The 20,560-nt window shown below is 47.0% G+C and overlaps 1 protein-coding gene and 1 long non-coding RNA gene across 2 annotated transcripts in view; one reads left to right on the top strand and one right to left on the bottom strand.

Annotated features, from left to right (window-relative positions):
* The first annotated feature begins 1,786 nt into the window (after positions 1-1,786).
* On the top strand, positions 1,787-19,994 carry LOC120394267. Its single transcript, XR_005592223.1, has 3 exons — positions 1,787-1,836; positions 15,055-15,209; positions 19,955-19,994. It is a non-coding gene; the product is annotated as an uncharacterized LOC120394267 (long non-coding RNA).
* The window catches only part of LOC120394266 (testicular spindle-associated protein SHCBP1L-like), a 47,943-nt gene continuing 43,052 nt past the window's right edge, over positions 15,670-20,560 (bottom strand). The window contains 1 exon segment of the mRNA XM_039518502.1: positions 15,670-15,974. Coding sequence (XP_039374436.1) covers positions 15,738-15,974 — 237 coding nt within the window. The 3' untranslated portion in view covers positions 15,670-15,737.

Genomic DNA, 20,560 nt, shown 5'->3' with positions numbered 1-20,560 from the left:
CCCTTGCCTCCACTACCCCTGATTTTAGGGGTTTAATTCTAAATGAAACAGCCCCTCCCATAAGCCACAGAAATCATTAGACAGCAGTACAGTTCAGTAATTACCAACCTGGGCTGGATGTAAACTGGTAATGTATTGCTTAAAGACTTTATTCCATTACCAACTATCTGAGCTATCCACTCCTATTTTTTTCTCTAGTTTCCTGTATGGTGCTCCTTTTTCTCCCTATTTTTGGTTTCCTTAATCTTAGTATAAGGTGTAATATAGCGTATTGTACTAAATTATTGCACATGTACACTGAAACAAATATGCAGAAAACTGTATTTTCTAATTAGATGTGTATATAAAACAAAAAACAACTTTAAACTAAAAGTATAGCTGAGGGAGAACACAGATTTTGCACAATTTCTATCCTCTCAGCTACTGAGCTTGTTAAGTGATATATGAATACTGCTAAGAATTCCCTCAAGGTTTCTTATTAATAGTATTGGGAAGTTCTTACTCGTGTTTTAGTAAAGTGGGAGAAGGCAGTGGGCTGATCTCTTGCGAACCACCACTGATGCTGTAACCCAGTGGTTCCCAACCTTTCTGTGACCAGTAGCACATTCATGTTTTCAGAAGTGTGGCAGGCGCCAACAATTTTTCAAGGCTTATTTTGTATTTGTACATTAAATAATACAAAAAAAATCATGTTTAATATTACATAATATATGAATCCAGAGAGAGAAGAGAGAAGCCGCGAGGACAGAGAATACCGGTGCCTGCAGCCCCAGAGTACTCTGTCCCCAACAGCTGCAGGGGCCCGGATTCTCTCTCCTGCTGGGAACTAGGCGAGTCCCGCACCTGCCGGGGACTGAACACCAGCGCCCACAGCCTGCAGCCCCGGAGTTCTCTGTCCCTGGCAGGCGCGGGGCCACAGCTTCTCTCCCCTGCGGGGCACTAGGCAGGCCCCGCACCTGCCGGGAACAGAGAACACTGCGCCTGCAGCCTGAGTTCTCTGTCCCCGGCAGGCGCAGGGCCGTGGCTTCTCTCTCCTGCTGGGCACTAGGCGGGCACACATAAATGCTCCGGCGGGCACCACGTTGGGGACCACTGCTGTAACCTATTGTGGACTCAAACTACAGGCAATGAAAACTAAATGTATATATAATGGGGAAAATCCTATATAGTACAGCTTTCTGGAGCCCAGTGTCTCTCTCAATTCTGCTACTTATAGGCTATTCCCCCACTCCTATCTGCTGCTTTCAGAGGCAATTAAAAGCTGTAGCATAGCCTGTGATAGACACATTCCCTTTCTTGACCTGAGGGCAAGATATTGCCTCCACCCAGCAGTCAGTCATGGTTCTCTCTGCTCCTAAACTTGACTTTTACATTTCTTAATTTTGGGGCATTAGCAAGCAGCCTTCTTTGTTCTCTCCTCCTCCTGGACCAAGTATTTAGAAGCAGGTGGCTGAAGCCACACAGAGTCTCCACTGCAGTGCCTCTCTGCTGAGCTCTTCTTCCTCCTTTCAGGGATAGCAGAGCAGCTGCAAAGCACCGCGGTGACTAAGCCTAAAAGGCTCTACAGAAGCAAATTATGTCCTGCCTGTTCTCAGCCACCACACCATAGTGTGGCTAGGCACGGAGTTTGGAGTTGGACAGGCATGTTGAGACTCCTATCCTTTCAAGAAGCTGTGATTTCATTCCAGAAATGCCCAACTGGCCAGAAAGAGCAGAACAGGAGACCTAAGGATGCGGATTTCATGCAGCTGGCCCAGGGGCTAAGTCCTGAAGTTTGAAACCATGTTCAAAAAATGGAATCCACAATCCAGATCCAACCTAAGCAGGCCCTCTAAGGTAAGCCTCAGAGTAAATACCTCCCTTCCAAATTTTCTCCTTAGTGATTCCACTGCACACACCTTTTGAAGAAGTAATCAGGGAGGAATGGGTGTCTCTTGAAAAGGGTAAACACACTAACAGGCAGGTTCTTCTTCGACAGATGTCCCTGTGGGTGCTCCACTCTAGGTGTCGGTGCGCCTCTGCAGCAGTACTCCTACTGGCCACGCATGCTCAGAGCCTGCCCGCCCGCTCTGAGTATAGCTCTAGTGAGCATGCGCGGCCGGTTCCTCAGTTCCTTCTCTACCGTCCCCGGCTTGAGATGGAGCTCAGCAGACTCCCTAAAGAATTTCTTCCTTATCTTAAAATAACGTAGTTAGATAGTTTTCTTGTTAGTTAGTTGTTAGTTAGTGTTACTTACCTTTTTCTCTACCGTTTAAAAAAAAAAAAAAAATTCTCTCAGTGCTTCAGACATGCCTGGCTCCACAGGCTTTATGCGCTGCTCCTCCTGTAAGGACGCTATCCCTCTCTCCGATGGTCATTCACACTGCATAAAATGCCTGGGGGAAACTCATATTCCCCCAAAATGTTCTCACTGTACTAAACTAAGCTCCAGAGCAAGAAAGGACAGGGAGCTAAAACTTAAATTCATTCTACTGCAAAAATCCTTAGGGTCCACCTCAGACCCTGGCGCGGACTCTGCTTCTGCTCACCGACACAGCTCTCCTGCTGCTAAAAAGCAGAAGAAATCAACTAAACGAGGGCACCCTCTGTCAGGAACAAAAGAAGCCCTAAGATACAAACCCTCTCCGGTGAGATCCACAGTTTCCTTACCAGTGCTCCCCCGCCTGAGCACTTTCGACGAGCCGGGCTCCTCAGGAATCGCTTTAAACCCGCCTGTGCTTTCGGTGGCGGCGCGAAGCTCCGGTGCTGAGGCGATAGGCTTTCAGTTGCCTGCCTCGATTATGGCACCCATCGGCACCGTGATGAACGTGGTGCCGACGTTCCAGGACCCCCCTGAAGCACCGCAGCCCGCTGTTAATAGTGCAGCATCGGCTCCGACACTGGCACCGAAATTGACAACGCTACTTGGCACTGAGCCAAGAATTAGAACTCCGGTGCAAGCCTGAGTTCCCGCACAGCAATTCTATCAGCCTTCACCTTCAGCTGCCTCAGTGCTGCCGTTTACTCAGTCAAGTGACCTATTAGTGTCACCTACAATGCAATCACCCTTCCTTAAAGATTGCTTCTCCCTTACCAATGATTCAGGATCTGAACAGCATTCCTCCAGTGAAGCGGAGTCTGAATTACAGGGTGATGCCTCAATGCAATCAGAATTCCATCCTCGGATTCCTGTCAACCGCGGGCACAGGAAAATTGTCTCAGACTCTCCTCGAGATCCTGCCTCCTGGTGCGTTAACCCCTGGATGGCTCCACCTATGCCTTTTCCATCACCATGGCAGTATTGGGCCCCATGGGCACCTTTCTCTCGGCAGCACACCCACTATTCCACTTCCACGAGACACCAACGTCCAGATGATATCACTCAGTTGGCGGCACCTTCTCATTCTCAGGGTCAATTAAATCCTGCCCCGGACCCAGTACCAACTGAAATACCAATTGAAGTAATGCCTGAAGAAGCTTTACTTCCCCCCCATCTACCTTCTTCAGACAATTTTACGAAATTCCAGGATCTCTTTAAAAGGGTTGCCAGCGACCTCAGAATTAATCTAGAGGAAGTACCGGACCAACAACATGAGTTAACGGACATCCTGCAACCCTCTTCTTCATCTAGACTGGCATTACCAATCAATCCAGCCCTTCTGTAACCTGCTAAATCCATCTGGCAGGCTCCAGCCACAAGCCAGCCTACTTGCAAACAAGCAGACCGTAAATACTTCATCCCCTCTAAGGGCTCTGAATTTCTTTTCTCCCATCCTGCGCCAAACTCACTGGTAGTGGACGCAGCCAATCAAAGGAACAAACAACAGTATTCCCGCCATACCTCAGCCAACAAGGAAGGCAAATGTTTAGACCTGCTGGGTCGCAAAGTGTATGCCTCTTCAACCTTACAATTTCGAATTGCCAATTATACTGCCGTTTTGGCAAAGTACGACCACAGAAACTATAATAAGTTCATGGACTTTATTGAACACATTCCGGACCAGAAGAAACAACAGTTTTCAGCCTTAGTTTCAGAGGGCCAAATCATATCATGCACGGCTTTGGTGCCTTGCAAACCACATCCGCATATCAGCTGCTTATCTCCCAGGGGTGATGAACACCACTGCCGACGAGTTAAGCAGACGTTTCCCTTTGGACCACGAATGGGAGATAGACAAGGGAATCATTTACAACATATTTCACACTTGGGGTCTCCCAACCATAGATCTCTTTGCAACCGCAAAAAACACGAAATGCCTCAATTTTTGCTCCAGGGCGGGCTTCTTCACCCGAACCTGCCCATGCTTCATCTCAAAGCCTGGTACCTGCATGGTTCTCCCAACGAGAACTAGACTGTTCCGACCAAGTTCAGAGGGTGCTTCTACACAGCAGAACACAATCCACCCGTACCACCTATCTCCGAAAGTGGAAACGATTCACAGAATGGTGTTCAACTAAAGAACTGTCTTCTACCTCGGCATCCCTTCCCTGCATACTCGACTACCTATTGAGCATTAAGCAATCCGGCCTTTCCTTCAGCTCCATCAGAGTCCATTTAGCTGCCATCACAACCTTTCATGGTACAGTTGACAATACCTCGGTCTTTGCTCATCCCATAACCAAGCATTTCCTCAAGGGACTCCAAGCCTTATATCCAGACATTAAGCCACCTGTCCCTCCATGGGATCTTCACTTAGTATTGTCCTGTTTAACTCATCAACCCTTTGAGCCATTAGCCACCTGCTTCCTCTTGCACCTCTCGATGAAAACAGCCTTTTTGGTGGCGATTACCTCCGTCAGACGGGCAGGAGAGATAGCAGCCCTTATGGCAGATCCACCATATACGCTCTTCTTCAGGGACAAAGTGACCCTACGCCTGCACCTGAAATTCCTTCCTAAAGTTCACACGTAATTTCACATCAATGAACCAATACATCTACCAACTTTCTTCCCAAAACCACATGCAAACTCTTTCGAAGCCACAATGCATACACTGGATGTGCGCAGGGCCTTATCATTCTATTTGGACAGAACCAAACCCTTCAGAAACTCTACTAGGCTCTTTGTCTCCATTGCGGAGCACTCCAAAGGCATGCCTATCACTCCCCAGAGACTGTCAAACTGGATCTCCGATTGCATACGACTCTATCAGATAAAAAATGTTACACCACCAGCATTCATCAGAACTCAGTCCACTAGATCTGTATCTACCTCTGTAGCCTTCTTACGTAAAGTGCCATTGACTGATATCTGTAAAGCAGCCACTTGGTCCTCCGAGCACACATTTGTCAAACACTATGCCCTTATTCAGGGTCCTCTCTCTGACACTCAATTAGGCAGGGCAGTATTAACCACAGCATTCCTGCCAGATCCGAAGTCCCTACCTCCTTGAGATAGACTGCTTCGAAGTCACCTAGAGTGGAGCACCCACAGGGACATCTCTCGAAGAAGAAGAGGAGGTTACTCACCTTGTGCAGTAACTGACGTTCTTTGAAATGAGTGTCCCTGTGGGTGCTCCACTACCCACCCTCCTCCCCTCTACTTCGGAGTTGGGGTAGCCTCCGTTGTAGAGAAGGAACTGAGGGAACCAGCCGCGCATGCTCACTAGAGCTATACTCAGAGCGGGGGGGCAGGCTCTGAGCATGCGTGGCCGGTAGGAGTACTGCTGCAGAAATCTCCGATCAAAAGCGCAGGGCGCACCGACACCTAGAGTGGAGCACCCACAGGGACACTCATCTCGAAGAACGTCAGTTACTGCACAAGGTGAGTAACCTCCTCTTCTGATTCTTTGGCGCTTTCTGCTTGTAGAATGCTCTCTGATGTACTTAAGGTTGATGCTGCTATAGCACCTCTACCAAAATATAAGATTATTCCAACAGAAGGAGACTTCTTCCCCAAGGATCCAGTGGACAGCAAGGTGGAAGGACATCCTTAGATGAATCGATGCCTCCTCAGAGCATCTCTGGCAGCCACAGGCTTTGCTTGAGTCACAATGTCATGGCTAAAGGACTTTAAAGCCCTTAAGGGCAGAGACCATCTGGACTTTATACTTAAAATCTCCCAAACAGCAGCATTGGTAGCAGATACTTCAAATGGATGTGTAGTGAGGCGGCCTGGCTCCCGACGGCCCCTGAGAGAGAGGAACCAGAACAGCCTCCTCAGTGGGCGGAGCCACCTCAGTGGGCGGAGCCACCGCCGCCTGTTCCCGCCCCCCGGAAGTCAAGGGGCGGGACAGGAAGTATAAAAGCCCGGCCTCAACACTCAGTTGGAGCCCAGCGGCCGGAGAGGACGGACGCTCCTGTTCAGGCTCCTGCCGGACCGAGCCTGCCCAGAGCCAGGTACCCTGACGCGGACGGACCGAGCCTCCCTCGAGCAAGGTATCCGGACGTGGACCGACCAAGCCTCCCTCGAGCCAGGTACCCCGAGGTGGACTGGCCGAGCCTGCCCCGAGCCCGGTACCCCGAGGAGCTGCCCGAGCGTTCCCGTGACCTGAGTCCGGAGGAGCAGCCCGACCTAGAGAGCCCTCAGCACGACGAGGAGCCCATGGTGTGGGACCCCGCTGCAGAGCCCAGCGAGGAGCAGGTACCCATGGAGGGGGAGATGGAGTGTAGCCCGGGGGTAGCCGACCCCTGTCCGGCTGAGGGCACTGACGTGCCCATGTCAGTGTGTTGCGGCCAGGATCCCCACTGACTGCAGCGGATCCACGCCGCTGTTAGGGCCCCGGGCTGGGACACAGTGGAGTGGGTGGGCCTGTGTCCCCCCTGCCACCCCACTCACGGGTGGCAGCCTCCCCCTCCTACCAGCGTTCAGGCAGAGAAGCCTGCACTTACCTGGGCTTCCTGAACTGCTGCCACAGCTCAGTTCCTGTTACAAGGACCTGAGCCTTGAGCTATTGTTTGTTGCCCCGCCCTGACTGAGGGCCTGGGCCTCCTGAGACTGATGCCGCTGCTTAGCTCCTGCTACAAGGACCTGAGCCTTGAACTATAGTTTATTGCCCCACCCTGGGTCTTACTGACTATTGTTGCTTAGCTCCTGCTACAAGGACCTGAGCCTTGAACTATAGTTTATTGCCCCACCCTGGGGCTTACTGACTATTGTTGCTTAGCTCCTGCTATAAGGACCTGAGCCTTGAACTATAGTTTATTGCCCCACCCTGGGGCTTACTGACTTGCTGCTCTGCTCATGCTACAAGGACCTGAGCCTTGGACTATTGTGTGTTGCCCCACCCTGACCTAGGGCTGGGCTTACTGACTCTTGTGGCTCAGCTCCTGAGCCCCTGGGACTATTGTTTGTTGCCCCACCCTGACCTAGGGCTGGGGATTACTGAACTATTATTATTGCTCAGCCCCTGAGGCAAGGACCTGAGCCCTGAACTGTTATTGATACTCAGTCCCTGATGCAAGGACCTGAGCCCTGAACTGTTATTGCTCAGCTCCTGACGCAAGGACCTGAGCCCTGAACTGTTATTGCTCAGCTCCTGATGCAAGGACCTGAGCCCTGAACTATTATTGTTGCTCAGCTCCTGCTGTAAGGAGCTGAGCCTAGAACGGCTGTGTTTGGTGCCCCGCCCTGATTAAGGGCCGGGGCTTAGCTTGTTAACTTTGTGTTACTACTTAGCTTGCAGGGGATCTGAGCTCCCTGGATTCTTGGGTGCTGCCCCGCCCTGAGCTAGGGCTTGGGGCTTACTGCCTCTGTAACTGCTCAGCTCCGGCTGCCAGGACCGGAGCCTAGACCTAGTGTCTGCTGTCCCGCCCTGACTGAGGGCTGGGACTCATTGCAGGAACTGTGTGCCTTCTGTTCCGCCCCTGCTTGAGGGGCAGAACCCAAAAACCTTCAGAACCCGGAGATTGATAGGGGCCGTGTAGTGAGGCGGCCTGGCTCCCGACGGCCCCTGAGAGGGCACGGCCCCAACCTCGGACTATTACAGGATGCTATAAGACTTTTCTGCCCGTACCATGGCATCCAGCTCAGCAGCCAAGAGACACATGGTTTCATCCCTGTAATGTAGATACTCACTCCAAACAAATCCTGTGCTCCTCTGAATTCACAGGACCTCCCTGGGGAGAAAAATTAGACAAAAGTCAAACAGCCTCCCCTCTCCAATTAGTGCTCAAAGAACAGACTACAAAGCTACTATCAGACACTCCTTTTTTCCACCTGCCTCACAGAGGTTCCAGAGGAACGATAACACATAAGAGAGAACCTTGGAACTGAGAAGTGATCAGAAAACCTAAGGGTGCCTTCCATGACCTCCATGAGTTCATTATGACAATGAATGAATGAGCCTCCACCTAGACCTCAATTTACAGGCAAAATTCTCAATTTCCAGATGAATTTCTTGTTTTTACTACACACAGGTAGATACAAGGGAGGGTGCACCAGGGATACTTCCTCATGCTAAAGGCCCTGCCCCCTCACCAGTGACCCCGCAAAGCTTTAGCAGGTCTGAAATGAGATTTCCCATCTGGACATAGGAGTGATGGATGTTCTCCCAGAAGAACACTTCTCAAGGTTTTACTCCTCCTCCTTCATTGTTCATAAGTGCACTGGAGGAGTCAGAGCCATACTCAACCTCTTCAAAAAGAGATGAAGAAAATTCTGGATGGGGTCCCTAGCTTCGATAATGACATCCCTGTCTCAAGGCTACTTCCTAACCTCAGTGGATTTGCGAGACTCAACCTCTACATTACACCACAGGCTTTTAAGATTTCCTTAATGGCACAGATCACTACCAGTACTGAACACTGCCATTTGGTCTCTTGGTCCCCAGTGATTTTATGAAGATGCTGGCAGTGATCATGGGCAGGCTCAGATCCCAGAGTGTTCACCTGTATCCCTTTCTGGATGAGCCCTGTCCCACAGCACGTAGTGCCATGATCCGGACTCTGAATCTTCTGCGAGCACACGGATTTGTGATAAACATAAAGAAAAGTTCCTGGATTCTGTTGACAAGGATTATTCATCTGGATGTGGAGAAACATGTTAGCAACACTGATCTGTCAACTATCACTCAACAGATTCCAGAAGATTCAGGATCTGATATCCATGATGGACCAGTGCATGAGCCCAACCATAGCTGTGCGGCTTCAGCTACTGAGCTTCCTGGTCTCATGCACCAGAATCTCCCCAGGACAAGGTCACATATCAGGTGCCTCCATGGCCTTTCTTCCGAAAGTATACGACCAATCCCTGGAGCACATACAAAATCAGGTACTAGTCCGAAACCAGATTGACTCCCTGAGATGGGCAGTCCCGGGCAAGTTCCACAAAGCAGTCTTCATATGCCTTCCAGACATTCAGGTTCTTACCAATGCTAGCCTAGACAGATGGGAAGCACATATGGAGCCTGAGGAAAGGAATGATAGCATCAATCTCTTGGAGCTCAGTGGGTCAAACCAGCTGTTCTGAGATTCCAGAGCCATGTGGAAGGCAACTATATCACGGTGAGTCGGACAGCATGACAATGGTTGCATACATAAACAACTAAGGAGGGAGAAGCAGGTTGCTCTACATGTAGAAGTGATAGAGATAAAAGTGTGGGCAGAACAGAGAATCTTTTGCATAAAAATAATCCACATAAAAGAGGAACTGAACCAAAAGGCAAACTAGCTCAGCCATTACAATCTCAACAACCCAGAATTATCTTCAATCTGATCACACAGATATTTGGTTCCCTTCAGCTGACCGACTTGCCAATCACAAGAATGCAAAGTGGCCAAAATACTTCACCTGGGAAGCAGATCCAAGTCTATGGGAACAGATGCTTTGTCAAACAGATGGCCTCAAGGCTGACTATGCAGGTTCCCTCTCTTCTTTCTCATAGGGAAAATGAGCCAAAAGATGTGGTGAGAAAAAGCAAGGGTGATGTTAACTCTACACTGGCCATGGAGACCCTGGTTCTCTGACATGATAGATCTAAAGCTGAAACCACCATTGCAGGTACTGGTGAACTCAGACATCCTTTATCAAGGACCATTTCTCCGTCTGGATGCAGCTCATCTTTATGTGACAATCTGACTGTTAAAAGGGATGTGTTAGCCACATGTGTGGCATATCTTCCAAAGTGATGGGGATTCTGCTGTCTTCTATGAGAGGTTCCACACTAAAATCCTATTTCTCCAGCTGGACCAAATTCAGCAGTTGGTGTCGAGCACAGAGTAAAAGATCATGGGACTCCAGTTAAATTGGAATTTCTTCAGAAAGGAGAGGCTAAATGTTCATGCCAAGCACTGCAGCTTGCTAGGTGTCAGCCTTTCATAGTGTACTGGTTTGCATTATCCTCTGGCTCCCTGGCCAATAAGCCTTAGGTATCCAGGTTCCTCATAGCAGTTTCACTGGCCAGATCAGCTGTCAGACTGATCTTCCTTAAGTGGGACCTACCACTGGTGTTGAAAGCTCTAACCATCCATCCTTTTGAGCCTTGGACATAGCTGTATCACCATGTTACCTCTCCATCAAAACCTGTTTTCTAGTTGCCATCACAACCACCAGATATGGCTGCTAGTTCTGGAACTCATCTATACATGAACCTTTTTGTGTGTTCCATGAGGGTAAGGGTGGTGCTAAGAATTTAAAAAACGTTCTTGCAAATGATACTGTGAGGTGTGATACTGAGTGGATGAAGAGTGACTACAGGACACTGGGAGTACGGATGAAGGAGTTTGGAGCACAGGTGGTATTCTCTTCGATCCTTCCTGTCAAAGGTAGGGGCCCAGGCAGAGACAGGTGCATAGTGGAGGTGAATGCCTGGCTGCGAAGATGGTGTCGCCAGGAGGGCTTTGGCTTCCTCAACCACAGGATGCTATTCCAGGAAGGACTGCTAGGCAGAGATGGCGTTCACCTTTTGAGGAGGGGAAAGACCCTATTTGGACACAGACTGGCTAACCTAGTGAGGAGGGCTTTAAACTAGGTTGGACGGGGACAGGTGAGCAAAGCCCACGGGTAAATGGAGAACATGGAGACCTGGGAGATGGGTCGGAAATAGGAGGGAGCGTGGGCTATAATGGCAGAGAGAAAGGAGGGTCAGGGCAAAACTGGGAGGCAAGATCAAATCAGTATCTTCGATGCCTATATACAAATGTGAGAAGTATGGGTAATAAGCAGGAAGAACTGGAAGTGCTAATAAATAAATACAACTATGACATTGTTGGCATCACCGAAACTTGGTGGGATAATACATGATTGGAATGTTGGTATGGATGGGTACAGCCTGCTCAGGAAGGATAGACAGAGGGAGAAGGGAGGAGGTGTTGCCTTATATATTAATAATGTACACACTTGGACTGAGGTGGAGATGGACATAGGAGATGGAAGTGTTAAGAGTCTCTGGGTGTTGAGAGGCTAAAAGGGGTAAAAAAAACAACCAAGGGTGATGTCATGCTAAGAGTCTACTACAGGCCACCTCACTAGGTGAAAGAGGTGGATGAGGCTTTTTTTAAACAACTAACAAAATCATCCAAAGCCCAAGATTTGGTGGTGATGGGGGACTTCAACTATCCAGATATATGTTGGGAAAATAACACAGCGGGGCTCAGACTATCCACTAAGTTCTTGTACTGCACTGCAGACTTTTTATTTCAGAAGGTTGAAAAAGCTACTGGGGGGAAGCTGTTCTAGATTTGATTTTAACACATAGGGAGGAACTTGTTGAGAATTTGCAAGTGGAAGGCAGCTTGGGTGAAAGTGATCATGAAATCATAGAGTTCACAATTCTAAGGGAGGGTAGAAGGGAGTACAGCAAAATAGAGACAACGGATTTCAGGAAGGCGGATTTTGGTAAGCTCAGAGAGCTGATAGGTAAGGTCCCATGGGAATCAAGACTGAGGGGAAAAACAACTGAGGAGTGTTGGCAGTATTTCAAAGGGACACTATTAAGGGCCCAAAAGCAAGCTATTCCGCTGGGTAGGAAAGATAGAAAATGTGGCAAAAGATCGGCTTGGCTTAACCACGAGATCTTGCATGATCCAGAAAATAAAAAGGAGTCTCATAAAAAATGGAAACTAGGACAAATTACAAAGGATGAATATAGGCAAACAACACAGGAATGCAGGGGCAAGATTAGAAAGGCAGCGGCGCACAATGAGCTCAAACTAGCTACAGGAATAAAGGGAAACAAGAAGACTTTTTAATCAATACATTAGAAGCAAGAGGAAGACCAAGGACAGAGTAGGCCCACTGCTCAGTGAGGAGGGAGGAACAGTAACAGGAAACTTGGAAATGGCAGAGATGCTCAATGACTTCTTTGTTTCGGTCTTCACTGAGAAGTCTGAAGGAATGCCTAACATAGTGAATGCTAATGGGAAGGGGGTAGGTTTGGAAGATAAAATAAAAAAAGAACAAGTTAAAAATCACTTAGAAAAGTTAGATGCCTGCAAGTCACCAGGGCCTGATTAAATGCATCCTAGAATACTCAAGCAGCTAATAGGGGAGGTATCTGAGCCTCTAGCTATTATCTTTGGAAAATCATGGGAGACAGGAGAGATTCCAGAAGACTGGAAAAGGGCAAATATAGTGCCCATCTATTAAAAGGGAAATAAAAACAACCCAGGAAACTACAGACCAGTTAGTTAAGGAAATCATCTGCAAACACTTGGAAGGTGGTAAGGTGATAGGGAATAGCCAGCGTGGATTTGTAAAGAACAAATCATGTCAAACCAATCTGATAGCTTTCTTTGATAGGATAACGAGTCTTGTGGATCAGGGAGAAGCGGTGGATGTGGTATACCTAGATTTTAGTAAGGCATTTGATCCGGTCTTGCATGATAGTCTTAGCAATAAACTATGCAAATACAACTTAGATGGGGCTACTATAAGGTAGGTGCATAACTGGCTAGATAACCATACTCAGAGAGTAGTTATTAATGGTTCCCAGTCCTGCTGGAAAGGTATAACAAGTGGGGTTCCACAGGGGTCTGTTTTGGGACCAGTTCTGTTCAATATCTTCATCAATGACTTAGATATTGGCATAGAAAGTACGCTTATGTTTGCAGATGATACCAAACTGGGAGGATAGGGTCATATGTTTGCAGATGATACCAAACTGCTTTGGAGGATAGGGTCATAATTCAAAATGATCTGGACAAATTGGAGAAATGGTCTGAGGTAAACAGGATTAAGTTTAATAAAGACAAATGCAAAGTGCTCCACTTAGGAAGGAACAATCAATTTCACACATACAGAATGAGAAGAGATTGTCTAGGAAGGAGTACAGCAGAAAGGGATCTAGCGGTTATAGTGGACCACAAGCTAAATATGAGTCAACAGCGTGATGCTGTTGCAAAAAAAGCAAACTTGATTCTGGGATGCATTAACAGGTTTGTTGTGAGCAAGACATGAGAAGTCATTCTTCCGCTCTATTCTGCACTGGTTAGGCCTCAACTGGAGTATTGTGTCCAGTTCTGGGCACTGCATTTCAAGAAAGATGTGGAGAAATTGGAGAGGGTCCAGAGAAGAGCAACAAGGATGATTAACGGTCTAGAGAACATGACCTATGAAAGAAAGTTGAAAGAATTGGGTTTGTTTAGTTTGGAAAAGAGAAGACAGAGGGGACATGATAGCAGTTTTCAGGTATCCAAAAGGGTGTCATAAGGAGGAGGGAGAAAACTTGTTCACCTTAGCCTCTAAGTATAGAACAAGAAGCAATGGGCTTAAACTGCAGCAAGGGAGGTTTAGGTTGGACATTAGGAAAAAGTTCCTAACTGTGAGGGTGGTTAAACACTGGAATAAACTGCCTAGGGAGGTTGTGGAATCTCCATCTCTGGGGATATTTTTAAGAGTAGGTTAGATAAATGTCTATCAGGGATGGTCTAGATGAGTGGTCCCCAACCTTTTTGTGACCAGTAGCACATTCGTGTTTTCAGAAGTGTGTGGCGGGCACCAACAATTTTTCAAGGCTTATTTTGTATTTGTACATTAAATAATACAAAAAAAACCATATTTAATATTACATAATACATGAATCCAGAGAGAAGCCGCGAGGACAGAGAATACCGGTGCCTGCAGCCCCGGAGTACTCTGTCCCCAACAGCTGCAGGGGCCCGGATTCTCTCTCCTGCTGGGAACTAGACGGGTCCCGCACCTGCCGGGGACTGAACACCAGCACCCACAGCCTGCAGCCCTGGAGTTCTCTGTCCCCGGCAGGCGCAGGGCTGTGGCTTCTCTCGCCTGCTGGGCACTAGGCGGGCACACATAAATGCCCCGGCGGGCACCACATTGGGGACCACTGGTCAAGACAGTATTTGGTCCTGCCATGAGGGTAGGGGACTGGACTCGATGACCTCTCGGGGTCCCTTCCAGCCCTACAATCTATGAATCCATAAGGAGAATCTGCCTTTCCATGTCTTATAGGAGACTATCCTCCCTTCATTTTGTCCAAAGCCACAGCCACTGACTGGGAAGCTATGGCACACCTTTTATGTCAGATGAGCACTAAAGATTTATAGCAAGTGTACAGAATCCATAAGGAGATCAGGCTCCCTGTTGGCTCTTTTCACCCTATATGCTAGGGTATCCAAGCTATCCCTGGTCAGATAGATCTAACTATGTATTGTACAGACATACAAGGCATATGTGCACTGGTCCAGAAGGAATTGAGGCCTATTCCACAAGAACTGATGCAACTTCTTGGGCCAAAAGAGCATGTGCTTCCACCACAGGGGTCTGCAGAATAGCGACATCAAGAAGGGCTAACATTTATAAGACACTATAGAGATTCTTATGAAGAGGCTTCCTTTGGAAAGAGGGTGCTGCAGACTGTAATCCAGTAATAACCTTGCTTTTTGAGCAATCCTGAAAATGTTTTTCTTCATTTGTTTACTTATCCCTCCTTACTCCTGTCCACTGCTTGCTTCTTCCCATAGGTAGCAGAATTGTGGGAGATGCTGGGATGCAGAATGGAAAATTTCCTACCTGATCATTTTATCTGCTAGCAGTATCTTCCACAATTCTACCCACCCTGGATGGCGTGTCAGCTGAGGGTGAACATCTTATTTGGATAGTTACCTTCCAAGCAAGGACTTACTGTACATAGTTATTTGGTTGGCATTGGAATTATTGTTACTAATTATTTTCTACAAGTTTTTACACAGCTTTTGAATGAATCATCTGGCAGTAGACTGGAGAAGAGGGTGTAGCTAGCACAGCTACGAACTGCCTCTGCAAACTGCTGCCAGGAAATAGCCCATATGTAGCAGAATTGTGGAAGAGACTGCTATCAGAAAGAAAATTACCAGGTAAGAGATTTTCCACTCTCTATATTTCCTTGTGCAGCTCTACTGATAGTAACCACAATAGAAGGGTCACTGTGAATAAGTTAGCACCGGCATTTTAGCCAGAGTTGTCTAATCCTACTCAGAGTAGGTCTGGATAATGACTATGTAAGGGTGTTCTACATTAGTGCTCAACTGTTGTTGCCAGTGCAGCTCTACCAGTGGTAGTAACAGTGGAGAAACTAAGGATCAGACTACTGTAGACACAAGTGGCTGTTCAGTGTTCTAAAATGACCTTTCCTAGCCTGCTGAGAGGAAAAGTATCTGTTCCCAATTTAGACTATTAAGTCAAAGGGGACACATTGTAACCCAAGACTGAAGGTGTGTGTTAGTAAGATGCTCTAAAAGTTAACAAAGCACAGTAAGGGCAACTCTAGTCATTGTCCATAACATTAATTCAAAGAAGCATTTAAGACTAACAGTCTTCAACTTGGAGTACTGTTGCTTTAATCAAACAATTTTTATATACCAAAACATACATCAAATGCATGTTTAACTATTAACTATGCTCAGACCCTTGATATCATCTAGTGTGTTACTACTCATCTCTAGGCTCAATTCATGCATTAGTTTGGAAAGGATATCTTCCTCTGCATCTCCTGATGCAGTAAATTCTAGTATCCCTCCTGTAGTAGAGAGTTGGTCCGTAGGCTGAAGGATGGTCACTCCATAACCATTGTTACTATAAATGTGATTATTTTTCATCTTCAGTTTAGGGACAGGAACAACCTGTTAAGGATTCAAAACAAACTAGTTTTGAAGGGTGCATTGTGCTCTTAGACACCTAAAACATGGCATAAAAGAATGCTTGCACTGTTCACATTCAAAAGAAACACTTTTTCCTTTATAGTTCTTAGTATTCCTCTCAAAATGGCAATGCCTTATCTCAGATTTTTAGACCCTCTCATAACTGTTAAAAGGAGCAACTTAATTCAAATCTGAAAAGACTTAACAAATACGTTTTAACTTCTAAAACTACTGATTTTAGTACTAAGATTACAGTTTCAATTTATTTAAATTTGATCTAACATCTTTTGAAGCTTCCCACTTTCTACTGTTACTATAATTTAAGCAAGTATCTTTCACAAAGTATAGTATAACTAGTAGCTTGCAATCCATTCACCATAGCCAGCTCTGCTGCCCTAGCAGCAGTTCACAATGGGACTGAAATTGTCAATCTTCCATTTTCTGACTGAAATCCTAATACTGCTCAGCAGTTTGATAGCACAGCTACACAAGACATGTGACCTATTCCCTGTCCAACTTACTATTTAGTAGATACTGACGAGAGAACGTTGTGAAAAACTGTTTTGCTGAGAATGAAAACATCAGGAAATTCATTTATTCCTTATGTATGTATGCATTTATTCCGTATGTATGTATTTTTACTCCTACAGCAAAACCTATACTGTAATTGTCTCAATGATTACCAGCCCAGTCTTGCTCAATTTTTTTTAAGTGCCAGTTCCTACAAGTTCAGCCTGGTACCTGAGTGATTAACCATTGGAACAAACTACAGTGGGAAGTGGTGGTTTCTCCATCTCTTGATGGCTTCAAATCAAGTTGGAGGCCTTTATGGAAGATGTGCTTTAGTTCAGTTAAACAACTTGTTGGGTTTCACACAAGAGTAACTTGGTGAAACTCAACAGCCTGTGATCTACAAGTAGTCAGAGTAGATGGGACCATTAGTTTCTAAGTCAAACTATGAAAACAAGCTGTATTGGCTCATGGGCAAAATGCTATAGTTCTAACAAAACAAAAAAACAGATTAGCCTGTTAGCACATACTTAAGTCTTACAGATGGGAACTAAAATGTGACAGAAGTTGACTAAGAGGACCTACAAAAAAAATCATGAACTCAGGGTAAATTCTTAACTGTTGAGTAGAGCAAGTGAGATCATGTGTAACAACCAGTCAAAGCAGTAATAAAGGGAAACTTCTTCACACCAAGGCCTTCTCTTCAGTGGAAAAAAAAGGTATATTGCTAATTCAAGTTAGCTAACCTGAGGTACAATTCTAATGCAGGGCTTGTCTGCACTGCAGTGAACTTGAATGTGATGGTGCTTAAGTTGAGTTGGCTGGCCCATCAAGAGGTATAAGCTCAATTGAGCTCAACCCATTAGCTGCTCTCACTACCTTTCTGGAGAGTGAATGAATGCAAACTCCACTCAAATGGCAACCTCTACTGATTTCCCATCATTCCTTTGTGTGCCCAGAAAGGAAAGACATGTTCTCCCACAATTCACTGGGAAAGTCATGGAGCACCTCCTATTACTGCAGCACAAAGAACCACGGAATATAACCTCAGAAATCTTAAGTGCCACACATGAGTGAGTGCAGTGCTAGTGTGAACACAGCAGCTTGAGTGTTTTGTAATGTGGCCACTCACTCACGCTAGGCTAACTCAAGAAGTAACTTGAGTGTAGATCATTCAAATTAATTCTGCAGTGTGTAGTTTTCGCATGAGTAAGGCTATGATTTTGTCATGTAGGTTGCAGAAGTCACGGATTCCATGACTTCCCAAGACCGCCGAGACTTCAGCCCGCAGCGGCTGGGAGCTGCAGGGTACCCTCACGGGCGGCAGAGGAACCCTGGAGCTCTGAACAGTCCTCACAACTTCCCAGTGACTTCCAATTTTGTTGTGGATATTTTTAGGGTTTCCGTCAATTTTTCTTTCTTGCCTGTGACCTGTCCGTGACTTTTACTAAAAATATTCATGACAAAATCTTAGCCTTACATATGAGGTAGCAGATTGAGGCCTGGTCTACACTACGTGTTTAAACCGAATTTAGCAGTGTTAAACCGATTTAACCCTGCACCCGTCCACACAATGAGGCCCTTTATATCGATATAAAGGGCTCTTAAAACCGATATCTGTACTCCTCCCCGACAAGGGGAGTACCGCTCAAATCAGTATTGCCATGTCGGATTAGGGTTAGTGTGGCCGCAAATCGACGGTATTGGCCTCAGGGAGCTATCCCACAGTGCACCACTGTGACCGCTCTGGAAAGCCACCTGAACTCGGATGCACTGGCCAGGTAGACAGGAAAAGCCCCACGAACTTTTGAATTTCATTTCCTGTTTGGCCAACATGGAGAGCTCACCAGCACAGGTGACCACGCAGAGCTCATCAGCACAGGTAACAATGCAGTCTCCTGAGAATCGAAAAAGAGCTCCAGCATGGACTGCACGGGAGGTACTGGATCTCATCGCTGTATGGGGAGAGGATTCCGTGCTAATAGAATTCCGTTCCAAAAGACGAAATGAAAAAACATTTGAAAAAATTTCCAAGGCCATGATGCAGAGAGGCCACACCAGGGACTCAGTACAGTGCCGTGTGAAAGTTAAGGAGCTCAGACAAGCCTACCAGAAAACCAAAGAAACAAATGGAAAGTCCGGGGCAGGGCCAAAAACATGCCGCTTCTATGCTGAGCTGCATGCAATTCTAGGGGGGTCCGCCACCACTGCCCCACCCCTGTCTGTGGATTCCGTGGACGGGGAAGATGAGGAGGAAGAAGAGGAGGACGAGCTTGTAGAGAGCACACAGCACTCTGTTCTCCCCAACAGCCAGGAGCTTTTTCTCACCCTGACGGAATTACCCTCCCAGCCCTCCCAAGCCACTATCCCAGACAATGAAGCCATGGAAGGGACCTCTGTGAGTGTACCTTGTAAATATAAGACATGGTTTAAAAGCAAGCGTTTTTTAATGATTAATTTGCCCTGAGGACTTGGGATGCATTCGCGGCCAGTACAGTTACTGGAAAAGTCTGTTAACATGTCTGGGGATGGAACGGAAATCCTCCAGAGACATCTCCATGAAGCTCTCCTGGAGGTACTCCAAAAGCCTTTGCAGAAGGTTTCTGGGCAGCGCTGCTTTATTCCGTCCTCCATGGTAGGACACTTGACCACACCATGCATGTAGCAAGTAATCTTGTATCATTGCATGACAAAGCCTAGCTGCGTATGGTCCTGGTGATTGCTGGCATTCAAGCAACATCTGTTCTTTATCTCGCTGTGTTAGCTCAGGAGAGTGATATTGTTCCTGGTAACCTGGTTGAAATTCAGGAATTTAAGTAAGGGAACAGAAATGGCCATTCCTACTGGGCTGTTTTCCTGTGGCTTAAAAGAAATCCTTCCCTGCAGGTAGCCAAGCGGGGGGGGGGGGGGGGTTGGGGCGCGATTGGTGTTGAGCTTTTCCGCGTTTGGCTAGCAGGGATCTTTCCTGCTACCAGCCACGCGGTTGGAGGGGAGGGGGAAAGGGTGGTGATTAGCAGTGATCTTCCATGATACCAGCCACGCGGTTGGAGGGGAGGGGGAAACGGGGGTGTTTAGCAGTGATCTTCCATGATACCAGCCACGGGGTGGTTTCTGCTGCTGCACGTTAACAGGAAAGAAGCAGCACTCAACGGACTTTGCTTGCTATTTGGGAAAGGAGGGCACTGGATAGATGAAGGCTGCAAAAGACGAAAGACAATGGCTTACCATGGCCGCATGCAAGCAGAATTCTGATGCCCGGACCTGCGTCTGTGATCTGTAACACCAAAGCCGCAGGCACTCAATATTAAGATGCAAAATGCGACCTTGTAGTGAAAACACATGTGCTATGTAAGGTGAATAGTGTTGTTCACCGTGAAAGAGTATGACCATTGTTCTCTAAAATGTATCTTTTTTTTAAATACTTCTCTCCCTTTTTTCCCTCCCTCATGCAGCTGCAAATTTTTCAAGCCTCCCTACTCAGTCCCGAAGGCTATCTCAGATAAGGCGGCGGGAAAAAAAAGATGCGAGAAGAAATGTTTTCAGAAATCATGGAAGTGACCCACAATCAAAGAGCTCATCTGAATGAGTGGAAGGACGTGGTAGCAACGTACAAGAAAGATGCCAGTGACCATGAGGACAGCAGGGACCAACGTGAGGACAGGAGAGATGCTCGAGATGAGAGGTGGCGGCAGGAAGATCAGCGGTGGCGTGATGCAACTCTAGGGCTGCTGCGTGATCAAACGGACATGCTCCGGCGTATGGTGGAGCTTCAGGAACAGCAGCAGGATCACAGAGTGCCGCTGCAGCCCCTGTGTAACCACCCTCCCCCCTCACCATGTTCCTTAGCCTCCTCACCAGGCAGACAAGTAAGAACTCGTGGGGGTAGGCTCCGTGCACCTGCCCACTCCACCCCAGTGGACAGCCCAACCAAAAGGCTCTCATTATTATTAAATTTTTTTAGTGGCCTTCTCCTTCCCTACTATTCTCCTCCCAAACCCCACCTGGGCTACCTTGTCAGTTCTCTACCTCTTTTTATAATTAAGTAATAAAGAATACAT

Source organism: Mauremys reevesii, unplaced genomic scaffold, assembly GCF_016161935.1.
Source record: "Mauremys reevesii isolate NIE-2019 unplaced genomic scaffold, ASM1616193v1 Contig45, whole genome shotgun sequence".
Lineage (NCBI taxonomy): Eukaryota > Metazoa > Chordata > Testudines > Geoemydidae > Mauremys > Mauremys reevesii.
Note: the sequence above shows the minus strand (reverse complement) of the source record. Positions and strands in the feature narration are given on the sequence as shown.